Source organism: Eleutherodactylus coqui, chromosome 2 (assembly GCF_035609145.1).
Source record: "Eleutherodactylus coqui strain aEleCoq1 chromosome 2, aEleCoq1.hap1, whole genome shotgun sequence".
Taxonomy (NCBI): Eukaryota; Metazoa; Chordata; class Amphibia; order Anura; family Eleutherodactylidae; genus Eleutherodactylus; species Eleutherodactylus coqui.
The window spans coordinates 193,379,651-193,392,141 of record NC_089838.1 but is presented as its reverse complement, the minus strand read 5'-3'; the positions used below and the strand labels follow the sequence as shown (position 1 = coordinate 193,392,141).

Below are 12,491 nucleotides of genomic sequence, written 5' to 3'. Positions count from 1 at the left end.
ATACGGGTACATGGTAAGAATGTACAGCTAATGTGCAGATTCATTAGGCTCCACGACTTTCCAATATAACATCCCCTGACATTCGGATAAACTTGATTCACCGGTTGGTGTCTAGTTTCTTTTGTGACATGAATACTTATGTTTATCCTGAGTTGATTATTAGGTGTTTGTTAAATCAGCAATTCAATGAAACCAAATAAATTCTAGTTTTATACGGGTGTTAAACTATTTTCTTATCAGTGCAAAGCAACGTCTGTGCATAGTCAGCAGATCAAGCCAACAATCTACCATCTATGGAGACCCAAAGGTTGTCCCCTGATATCTACTTGTAAGGGAGTGGAGGTGCCTCTTACTGGCTTATCAAGTGTATTAACATATTGCTACAGATATGTCCTTTCTTACCTTTTGTCTTGGCTAGATATGGTCAGATATGTGATTTTGAGATATTCTGTCATGAGGTCTCCATCTTTCCTGTGTATATTGTGCCCACCCAGTGCTGATGTTGTTAATTCTAGGATCTTAATAGTATGTCACAATATTGTGTTAAATTGGTTTCATGAGAAATTTCAGTTCTTAAAGGAAATGTGTCATCAGTAGAGATGAGCGAGCACCAAAATGCTCGGGTGCTCGTTACTCGGGATGAAATTTTCGCAATGCTCGAGGGTTCGTTTCGATTAACGAACCCCATTGAAGTCAATGGGCGACCCGAGCATTTTTGTATATCGCCGATGCTCGCTAAGGTTTTCGTTTGTGAAAATCTGGGCAATGCTACAAAGTGATGGGAACGACACAGCAACGGATAGGGCAGGCGAGCGGCTACATGGTGGGCTGCATCTCAAGTTCCCAGGTCCCACTATTAAGCCACAATAGCGGCAAGAGTGCCCCCCCCCCCGCACTGTCAGCGTAAAGATCGTTCTCCTCTGCCATAGCTGTAACAGCTGTGGCAGAGAAGAACGATGTTTGCCCATTGAATTCAATGGAGCCAGCAATACAGCAGGTTCCACTGAAAGCAATGGGGTGCCGGCGATCGCAGGATGAATTGTCGGGAAGGGGTTAAATATATAACCCCTTCCCTGCAATTCATCCAGAAATGTGTTACAATAAAAATATATACCGGCGTATAAGGCGACGGGGCGTATAAGACGACCCCCCAACTGTCACCTTATACGCTGGGAATACAGTGGAGCAAAGAATAAAAATCATTACTTACTTCTTCTGACGTTCTGCGGTGCTCCTGCAGGCTGTTGCTCCCTCCTGGTCCACGGCAGAGTATTGCTTTCTGGACGCAGGGCTTGAAATCGCCGCCTCCAGAAACACAGCCAATCACAGCCATTCAATGACATCATTGTCATTGGCTGTGATTGGCTGAAGGCACGTGTGTTTCTGGAGGCGGGGATTTAAAGCCCTCCGTAGAGAAATCAATGCTCTGCTGGGAACCAGGAGGGAGCAACAGCCTGCAGGAGCACCGCAGAACACCAGGAGGGAGTGACAGCCTGCAGGAGCGCCGCAGAATGTCAGAAGAAGTAAGTAATGATTTTTATTCTTTGCTCCACTGTATTGCCGGCGTATAAGGTGACAGGTGGGGGGTCGTCTTATACACCGTCTATACACATGAATTCAATGGGCAAACATCGTTCTTCTCTGCCACAGCTGTTACAGCTGTGGCAGAGAAGAAGGATTTGTCTTCTATATGTTCTCAATGGGGTCGGCGTTGCTACCGCCGGCCCCATTGAGCGCATATAGAGAAGATTTATGGTCTTAAGAAGGACCGTTGGGGTTCTTGAAACCTAAAATACTCCTAACACTCTCCCTATAGCAGCTCCAACACGATAGCACTTTCCATGAACTAATGTCAGAATGCATCTGAGGCGAGCCGCGGGAGGGGCAGATTTCAATACTCGGGTGACACCTAATCTCGCCAGCCACTCACTGCAGGGGGGTGGTATAGGGCTTGAACGTTGCAGGGGGAAGTTGTAATGCCTTCCCTGTCTTTCTATTGGCCAGAAAAGCGCGCAAATTTCTCAGGGAAGAAAGTGAAAGTAACTTGAACATCACGTGGTACTCGTTACGAGTAACGAGCATCTCGAACACCCTAATACTCGAACGAGTATCAAGCTCGGACGAGTATGCTCGCTCATCTCTAGTCGTCAGTCAATGACCTGTAACTGGTGTTCGTTCAGGATGGAAAATCCCATAGTCCTGGACAAAATAGAATTTAAAAAAATCTACAATAAGAAAATGAAAATAGATTAAAAATTGATTGTTTCACTATTAGTAAAATAATGTAAGAAATACAATCCCTTTACCCTTTTAGAGATAAGGTAAGTGCGGATACATCAGCATATTTGTGTTCTTTAAGTTTTGTTTTATAGGGAAAACATTTCTACTTTTAAATAAGTTTATTCTTTCCATTTTTACCGCTTTGTGAGTGCGATCCGTAATGCATCCGCATTTGGTTGCGTGGAGACCAAGCGGGGAGATGGAAGGCAGGCACTTTGGGCTTGCGATTTTTTTACACACGGGCGATCCGCAAAGCATCCAGTGCAGAAAAATAAAAATTGCATCCGTGATCACTGGCAAGCATTTAAAAGTCATTTCTGCACTGACACGCAGGTCTTCCGCTGTGGAAATCTGTGTGCAGAATCCGCGTATGCTGTGGACATCAGGCCTTACTGAATGTTAAAGATAAGGAATAATATCGCAAGAACATGCAGCCATATTATTTGAATACAGTGTAGACAGTTATTAACATTCGTTTAACAACTTGGTCCATACCCTATGAAAAGTGTTTCCTTAATATTATGCACAGAGGCAGTGGGGCTACGCAGCTTAGATATTCCCAGAAAGGAAGAGGTGTGGTAGTAGCCACCAAGAGATAGAGAACAAGTCTAAAAGGAAGAATCCAGTAATGCTTCTTTGGAGGAAGCACCTTCTACAAAGCCCATGATGATATGATATTCAGGGAGGGGAAATTTTGGAGTGGGACCTCCAGGGTTGAGATACTATATCACCATAAAATAATTTTTGAGATGTCAGTTAAAAAGAAAAAGGAAAAATGTGGAGATAGACAACACAAGAAAAACTTTACCACCACTCCTATCGGCAATGCAAGTGCGGTTGAAAGAGAGGAGGAGTCATCTGGTGTAGTAGCTGTGGGTGAAGAAATGGAGGGGCCAAATTCCAATAGGTGATGTGATTGATGTGCAAAAAATAATATATACACTAGAAGGTGTACAAAATAGGACAGGGCCAGAGCAGTGTCTATACTGTACATCAGCTTCAGATACTGGTTTAATGTATAAAAAAAAAGATATTATCCGAAAATCAATAACATAGCGAAAGAATATAATAGCACATGGTAAAAAGGGGAAAGGAGGAGACGTCTCTCTCTTTATATATATATATCTATATATAGATATAGATATATATATATATATATATATAGATATATATATATATATATCTATATATATATATATATATATATATATATATATATATCTATATATATATATACATATATACATGCTCTTAGGGTATGAACTCTTAATATAGAAGTTGAGATTATATCATTGCCTGTGAACCCAGTGAATAGAGTGGGGTGTGTTATATTCCACATTGCTATTTAAAAATTATCACAATTAATTGAACATCACCTCCAGTGAGTCTCACAAACTAATTGCCCAGTCTCAGACACAAACATTAGGAAGCCAATTAACTTGTCAGCATAGGAGGAAACCAGAGGACCTAAAGGAAACCCATCCAAACACAGGTAGAGCATACAAACTACAGTTAATGGAGGCATTCTTCTTGCTTTAAACCCAGGCCTTCAGTTTTCTAATTCATTACAGATGATTTTTCTTACTGTCTCGCCCTTTTTTTAAAAAGAGCATCATTCTTCATTGATGTACTTTTCATGCCCTTGTTCCTACAGTCAGTAGAGATCTAGAATATGGTAAAAGTATGCATTTTCCATATTTTTCCCCATACATATTCATTCTTACAAACTAAACTTTAGCCTGTAATCAGTTCATGCTATTGTCACTTACTGTGCTATTTCTGGGCCGTAATGGTACCTTGTGTTAAATACATTCTCCTACGGTATAATGTTTCATTTAGAATGTTTAATTACATCTTCCATAGGTAAAAGAGGATTGAATGGTCCAGTTACTTGTGTGAAAATGTTATAATTGTTGCACCAAGAGTGCCAATTATCTTCTCAATTTACTGGGTATAATTGTTTTCCGTGAGGGATGAACCTCTAATCATAGTGTTGAAAACACCTCTATTGAATATAGAAGAATAGTCATTATGGTTTGGGATGAAGAACTGCAACACAGAAATGTAAATTACATGGAAACAAGATGTAGTGGAAGATGGTCAGTGTGCTATTTGGTGCAAAGTAATGGATATCATCCAAGTACTGTGGAGGGATTTTTCTTATGTTGCCATTACTTATTAAAAACTCTTGCTACTTTGTTTCATTGTTGTCTTTTGAATCAAGATGATAACTGTATAATGACAAGGGGACTATTCAAGATGGTAAAACTCTTCATTTACATATGTCTGCATTCACAGTGAAGTTTCAATTGTATAAACATATGTCATAATGTGGTATTGATTAGGCAGAGTTAATACATTTTCTATATTATACTCTTCCTCTCTTCCAGGAATGTCCTCAGCTTCTTCATACCGAAAGGATCCTGATTCCAGTTGACATTGTTAAACCCATCACTTTAAAAGCAAAGAATTTACCCCAGCCTCAGTCGGGTCAGAAAGGCTATGAATGTATCCTGAACATCCAGGGAAATGAGCAGAGAGTTCCTGCACTAAGGTTCAACAGTTCAAGTGTCCAGTGCCAAAATACCTCTGTAAGTACTTCCTTCTCTACAGTATTGGGGGACCTGCGGTTTGTCTGCATTTTAAATTCATATTTTTTTCCTATGCTAACAATTCTTGATCCATTATTGCAGTAGATTAGCTTTAAAATTGGTACGACTAGATGCTATGAAGGCCTATAGGCCCATTTACAGAAACGATTATCACTCAAAATTCAGTCAAAAAAAAGAAAATGAGTGATAAATGTTACATGTAAACTCGGGTATCGTGCACTTTGCGTTTGAACGATGATTTTAAGGTGAACTTAAAATCCATTGTTTAGCTACTGAGAGATAAAGCAAACACATTTATCTCTTAATAGACCACATGCTGTTATCTCTAAGGCATGTTTATACCAGCCAGGAGAGAACAATTGGAATATGTGGCAGCACACACTGGGCTCTGCAAACAGCTCCTAGAAGTACTTTTATATGCAAATGAAGATGATAAAGTGTTAATGGCCATTAACACTTAATGCAAATAGATCGCTAAATCTTTCAGTCATTTGAAAGATTATCTTTTTTAATGGGCCTTAAATGTCCATATGATAACTTGACCTGCCAAAGTACAGGAACAGGAAGTGTTTATCATAGACAACCTCTGATTACCTGAAATAGGAATATCAATATTAAAATGACTTGTTTTACACATTTACAGGACAGTAAGCAAGGTTTTGATATATATGGTTACTATAAAAGGAATATACACTTTCAACATTACATAGAACCAAGACCATTAAAGAGGTGGATATATAATATGAGTTGGGTTGAAAGTTTTTGCAACGTCATAATGAGATGAGTGCCCATGCAGCGAGAAATTTCAGAACACATGGTTGTTTTTGTAAAGGAAAAAGTTGTGAGAGATCATCTCTAACAGAGGAGCAAGTGAATCGTGTTCCTGAAAAGGCTAACACATAGAACATGTGTAACTTAGTCATACAAACTTAAAGATAGACTAAAAAATGATGCCAGTACTTTGACTATATCTATAATACTTTGGCTTATATGAAACATTGAAAGTGTCCATTTCTTTTATAGTAACTCTGTTCATCTTATGGTAGTTCTCCTTTACACATACGTAATACCATACTCATATATGCTAAAGCTTCTTTCTCCTATTTGTCTGTAATTTATATAAATGTCATGTATTATATAGAAGTGGTTAGGAACCAGGATTTAATGTACATAGTTGAGGAGTGCAGTATTACAACCCAAGGATAGGCCCTTGAAGTTAAGAATAATGCTGTAATAACTTTGAACCAGTTGGTGCAATTACATTCACTCACTGGCCCTTGAGGTGGCTTGCAGAAGGGATATTGAAATGAAGCAAATATATTTTAAAGAGCTTGCCCAACCTATTATATCTTTCTAGGCCAATCTACAACATTAAATGGAACCTGTCAACTCGGAACAGCACCATAAACAAAGTTATGGTTATGTTCGAGGAGGTGATGGGAAGCTGGGAGATGTATTCTATTTGTACTCATCCGCTACCCCTTTCCCATGATGTTCGCTAGTAAAGTCCACTTGCAGTATGAAAAATCTGACTTTTCGGACCACTGTGCATGTGTAGTCTCATAGACGTCTAAGGGAGAGCATGCACACAGAGGTCTGAAAAGAGTCAGATTTTCAGAAGGCCTTTGGACTTCACCGGCAGATATTGCTAGAAAGTGGGAACAGATGAGTGAAAAAAGTACTTCCCCTGGCCTGTCAACTCTCTGAACAGCACCATAACTTAGTTTCTGGTGCTGTTTAGAGGTGACAGGTTTCCTATAAGAAGGAAATGGCATCCTAATTGTCATTTGACCTCTACCAGTACAGGTGATAGGTCGGGGTGGTCACTGAGGACATGTTCATTATTATTGTGGTTTGCTTGATTAATGTCCCTCACAACTGGGTGGAGAAATTACTCTCCCTAGTCTCGAATAATTAGCTTTTCCTATAGATTTCCTTTTGATAAAACCTTCTATGCCACTCCTCAGAGCTTTGAGGTGTCAATGATAGTTTATGTTCCTCACATATTCATACTGTTTGGTGTTTTCTTAATGCTGTCATCATCATTGCTTTATGGCTATGAAATTGTTTTTTTCCCCCTTTAATACCTGCTAAAATGTAAAGTAACTTAAATTACTTGAACAATTATGTGCCAATCTTTCCATATTGTCGTAGATACATTATCTCCATGGAAAACCAATTGTAGAATTTTATGAGCTGATACAAAGGAGAAGTTGAAAAAATAAAAACGTTACAGGTTATTGGATTGTGAACATCTTGTGGAAATTCATAGGGGTTTATGGCTTGAAAAATTAAGTACAAATTACACAGTTTTCATAGTGCAGCCTCTGGGCAGAATAGAATTATGAGACAGATGATCATCTTCTTCTGGAAATACTGAAGGGAACAGCTTACTAATGCTTTATAGACTACATGATTAGTTTATAAAGTTTATTGGAGCCTTAATCAGAGTGTAGTTGCTTTCTCCTTGGACTTCAGAGGAACTTCTGGGGAACATTTTTTTAAATAATATTATGGGGACACAATTTTATTAGGGATGTGAGAGACTATCATCTGAATTGTTTGTTAATATGTAGAAGTAAGGCTTCATTCGCACAGGTGCAATTTTGGTCTGTGAAAATCCTACTGTTTTAACTGCGTATGTATGTGAATTTTGGTACATTTTCCCTTTTTTGACAGTCGTGCTTATTTTCATGCATGCAAAAAAAAAATGCAAGGTGGCCCAATTGATGTCACTTTATTCCCCATAGACTTTCTTGGGTGATTTTGGTCTGTAAGGGCTTCTTCACATGCAAAAAAAACCCAAAATGTATAATTTGACAGTATCCATTGAAATCAATGGGTTCTATTCTCTGTGTATTGCGCACACAAATACGCTCATGTGAAGAAGCCTTAACTTCAATGTGTTTAAATAAAAGGTGACTTTTACATAGAAAACATTAGCCATAGAAGTTGTTTTCCCCTTCAAGAATTACTGCGTCATCATAAGAATTGTTGGCATATTGCAAGGATATGCCTTCACTTCTGAATGGATGAGGGTCAAACTACAAGCCTCTTACTCTGTGCAGAGATACTCCCATCCATTCATTGTGCAATTTAACTCCATTCAATGAAATGGGATTATATTGATGTTTCCTGCACAGATTGTTGATGGAAGTATCACTGGAAGGCACTGCAGTCTCTACCACTCTGGACAGACTACCACCAAACCAAAATGGATGGCTTATCCTAGCAATATACTACCAATTTTTCTCATGGGAATGCCCAATTTTGTACGTGTTAACCCTGCAGACTGTCTTCAGAGGAATTCTTTATGCATTCTTCATGAATCTCCATATATTAACACCAGTACGCGAAATCCGAGCTTTGCTAAATTGCAGGCACATCAATGCTTGCTAACATTTTACTATTTCTGTTTTTATGCATCCCTCACAATAGTACATTTACATTACGGTATCTAGATTAGTCCACCCATATACACAAAGTTCAGTTGGAATGAAGGAGGCAGTGTATACAGTAAAGGGGGTAAGAAACTCTATAACAAATTAGATTTATAGGCTATTTAAAGGAAAATGTGGCAACTATAATGGTACTTTAATGGGTTCTATTAGTGTACAACTAGTTACATCAAACGAATTGTACACAATATTTCAACTGTAGATGAGTATTAACAATAGGGTCTTAAAGTGTTAACTTTGTATAATATATATAACTTAATATATCATGTAATATTATATGATGCTCTGGACAATATATCTGGTGAGAGGAAATGCAAAATTAAGCATAATTCAGCATTTTGATCCCATACTTCATATTATTAAAGGGCTTAACCAGTTATCTCATGAAGTGTTACAGAAATCTTGAGCTAGGTTCATACATTAGACAATGAAGTGCAACATATGAAGTGCAGAATTTATAAACTGCATTTTGAAACTCAGATTTCATTACAAAATTGGTTAGATCATTATTTTGTTAGCTTTCAAAAAAATCTCAAAACTCCAATCTCCAGATCTCTTGGTGACCTTTATTTAAATTTCCGTTCTGATTTGAAATGTCAGCTGAAGGCTATTTTTTCCTCTGTGTAATCATGACTTCTTTGTGGTACATGAAGGGAATGCAGTGCAGTTGAATAAGATCTAAATATATAATTAGACTTAACCAATGAATTGGGAATTTAATTTCTCTAGTAGTCCTCAGATATGGAATTTAGGCATTTCTTATGTCATTTTTGGGATATAGAAATATTGATAAAGTGTCCCCCAACTAACCATAGCAACTTGCCGCTCAAGATACTGGGAAAGATAAATTCAATGTTTTAACCTCCCATCTCTCCCTCACATCTGAGAGGTCCCTGATATGCACTCTTCCTCAGGAAGTCTTTTGATCATGATGGCAAAAAAATTAGCTAGTGACAGGTAGATGTTAATTGACCCCCTGCAAGTGAGGGCAACACCTCAGATATTTCTTGTTGACATGTTGGCACCGCGACTGCTACTGTCTGTATCAAAGGAGAATTTAATATTGAAGATTATGGGTCACACAGAGGCCCCAGCTCAATGTCATGTACATTTTCAGAACTGAGAGGACACTGTAAACCTGGTGCAGTTACTCCAGTCTCTGTATGACCCCCAGAACCCACAGAATTGCCTATAGGCATAGCCAATCGTCTGTCCCCTATCATGCTTAGTATCTATGGATAGGTAAATTCCTGATACTAAACATGTTATCCATATCTTCCCCATTGGAGCACCTCTCAGGGAAATATGCCTGAAATATTAAATTGGGGTTTCCTACAGATCTTACCCGCATCTATCCAACCCGCTTTGATGATGTCAGAAAAAGGCAGTCGGGGGTGTGGTTCTGCAGAGACTTAAAACTAAGTGGGTCCCTTATCCAAATTGTCAGACCTTCAGAGATATGCCCAGCATAAGGACTTTTCCATTGCTTCAATGGCTCTGCACAAATCAAAATCCCCAAACTGGTATCTTTCATTTAATTTTATCCCTATATTATTTTAAAATACTGTGTTGTTGTGTATACCTATATACCCTTATACTCCCGTGTAACAACCTCTTTTGTATTTCCTTTGTGTGTATATATATATATATATATATATATATATATATATATATATATATATATATATCTGCATTGCTAGCTTTTTTAGAATAAATTTGCATTTTATTAGTCAGTCTTGTCCGTTTTAAAATGAACCATAACTCCAAAGCGTCGGGGGCACTCGGAACAGTCGATCTGTGGCAAACTGGTGATAGAGGCGGGTTCTGTTGGGTCTCCCCTGTCCCATCTGCGACAATTTTATTATACTAAAATGTGTTTGCTACATATTACCATATGTACTTGACCTAGATAAGAATGAGAAATCAATGCTTAGTAGAAAAACTGTATTCGTACTTGAATGATAAAGCTTCATTTAATAAAATTTGATGGAGTGTTCAGGATAAACAAGAAACAAGGGACCACTGTACTGAGTAATAAGCTCACAACCTTTTGAATCTTGTCTATGATTTCTGTAGCTCAAATCCTTTAACACAAAGCTTAGAGAAAAGTGCTATCCTTTGAAATGGATTTTCCAATCAGACTGCCTGAGTTTACATGTTATGGCAATCTCTGTTGAGCAGTATTGCCATTTATTGTGCATTATAGCCCCTGTGGTCCAGGCATCAGTGGACGTCCTGGCAAATGTTCCCCATTCATGTCAGTGTATGTTTCAATTAATATAACATACCATTAGAAGATGGTTTATAGTCAATTTTTCTATTTTACTGTGTATCATTTTGAGATATACAGTAGGTCTGAGGATTTCATCTAAGAAGAGCAGATGCGACTCACGCCAACCTTGCAGCTACACAGCCAGTTCATTCTCCAGCCCAGCAGTAAATGACAGATAAATTACAATATCATACATGCATAAGCTGGCAGGCAGCAATTTTTTTCAGTTTGTATTCTCAGTACTGTAGTTCAAAGTAAGGAGGGTTGCTGGTAAAATCTTTCAATTTTGGCTCCAAGGACACCAAGAATTGTCATTCTATATAGCAAGGGAACCAGTAACATATGGATTACTAATTCAGCTTTCATTTATGAGGAGGGGAGCTTTCAAGGGTTTAGCTAGAGCTCTGTGGGCCCCAGGGCAAATTCAAGACGTGGCCACCCCAACTAGCTTGTTCCTTGGATGTCTCCATGGCGTTGCTATGGCCAATAAAGATATATACTTCCCTACTCAAAAAATAATACAAAATTTCAAAGACTGTGACAAATGTAAACATTTTCATTGCATGTACCTCTAATTGATAAAGCCTTGCAGTTAAAAAATATATATATCACTTTAATACAAGTTACACATATTACCACCATACTGTTGCTGAACCAAACCCCAATATACCAAAGCTGATATTATAAATAATACCACTATACAATGGCCAAATAACATTGTGATCGCTACAGTACCACTAACACTACACTTTAATACTGATGCTGAATAAAAACAACTGTAATTAGACCAAATTACAGTACAATTCTATCCAGTGATCCCCACTTGACTTCTTCTCTGGTCATTTACTTTTACTTTTCCTCTCCATTCATCCCAGACCATCATGTTGCCTTTTTTACAGCCACGACTCATCTCTGCAGAATATAACACACAGAGATCTTTGACTCCTCACTTTTCCAACACCTTTTCTTCAGCCATACACAAATGCTCAATGCACATGTAGAAAATGTGATCAAATATACTTAAAATCGTAGAAAAAGACCACACTACCGATTCAAAGGTACAACAGCAGGTTGAAATACCAATTCATAGCAGAATGCAAAGCCAGAAAATTTTTATGAGGGAGAGGCACACATGCAAAATACTCCCTATGCAGCAATGCCTCCTTTGTGCTCCAATATAGCAGCAATGTCCTCCCTCGTGTCTCCATACAATAGTAATGTCAAATACCATGAAATGATTCAAAGGTTTAAAAGTAAGTTAAAAATACTATCAAATTTTACCCTGAAATGCAACAATAGTCTGAATTTATGATTTTACTCAAAGGGGACAGCTGAAGGACAGCTGCTCTGCAGCACAGAAAACAAATTATGGTTTGAAATTGGATGTAAACTATTTCTGCAGGTGCCTCTGCTTTTGTAGATTACTTTCAAACCCTCTGAATTTATATAACCAGTGTTGGAACAGGCTGCATGATAACACCCTTTAGGGCAGGATTTGGACAGCTTCACTCTTCAGGGCAGAGCACAAGAAAAAGGTAATTAACCAAAGAAGACAGTCAGATAATTATAACCCTTTAAAGTGTAGGTATGCCCTACAGAGTAATTGCCAAGAAAGCTAAAGCGGCAGTCAAGGGAGTTTTACTTTTATTTAAGAATGACTAATGTATACATATAAACGTATTTATTGTCTGACCTGTGGTGCCTCATAGTCAAAAACATATCTCTCAACATTTTGGGTGGTTAAGGAGGCTCTCTTTCAGATTTGTGTGTGAGAAATATCCCATTATTAAGCTAGGTCCATAATTATCTTCAGGTTATCTTTTCGTAAAAGAAAAACCTTCTGATTATACAATATAAGCAATATGTCAT

At 38.1% G+C, this 12,491-nt stretch overlaps 1 protein-coding gene across 2 annotated transcripts in view; it reads left to right on the top strand.

Annotated features, from left to right (window-relative positions):
- Positions 1–12,491, top strand: part of PLXNA4 (plexin A4) — a 683,798-nt gene that overhangs the window by 536,512 nt on the left and 134,795 nt on the right. For both annotated transcript variants that reach the window (XM_066592134.1, XM_066592133.1), the window contains one exon: positions 4,671–4,871. In XM_066592134.1, the coding sequence (XP_066448231.1) occupies positions 4,671–4,871 (201 nt within the window). The remainder of the gene's footprint in view (positions 1–4,670; positions 4,872–12,491) is intronic.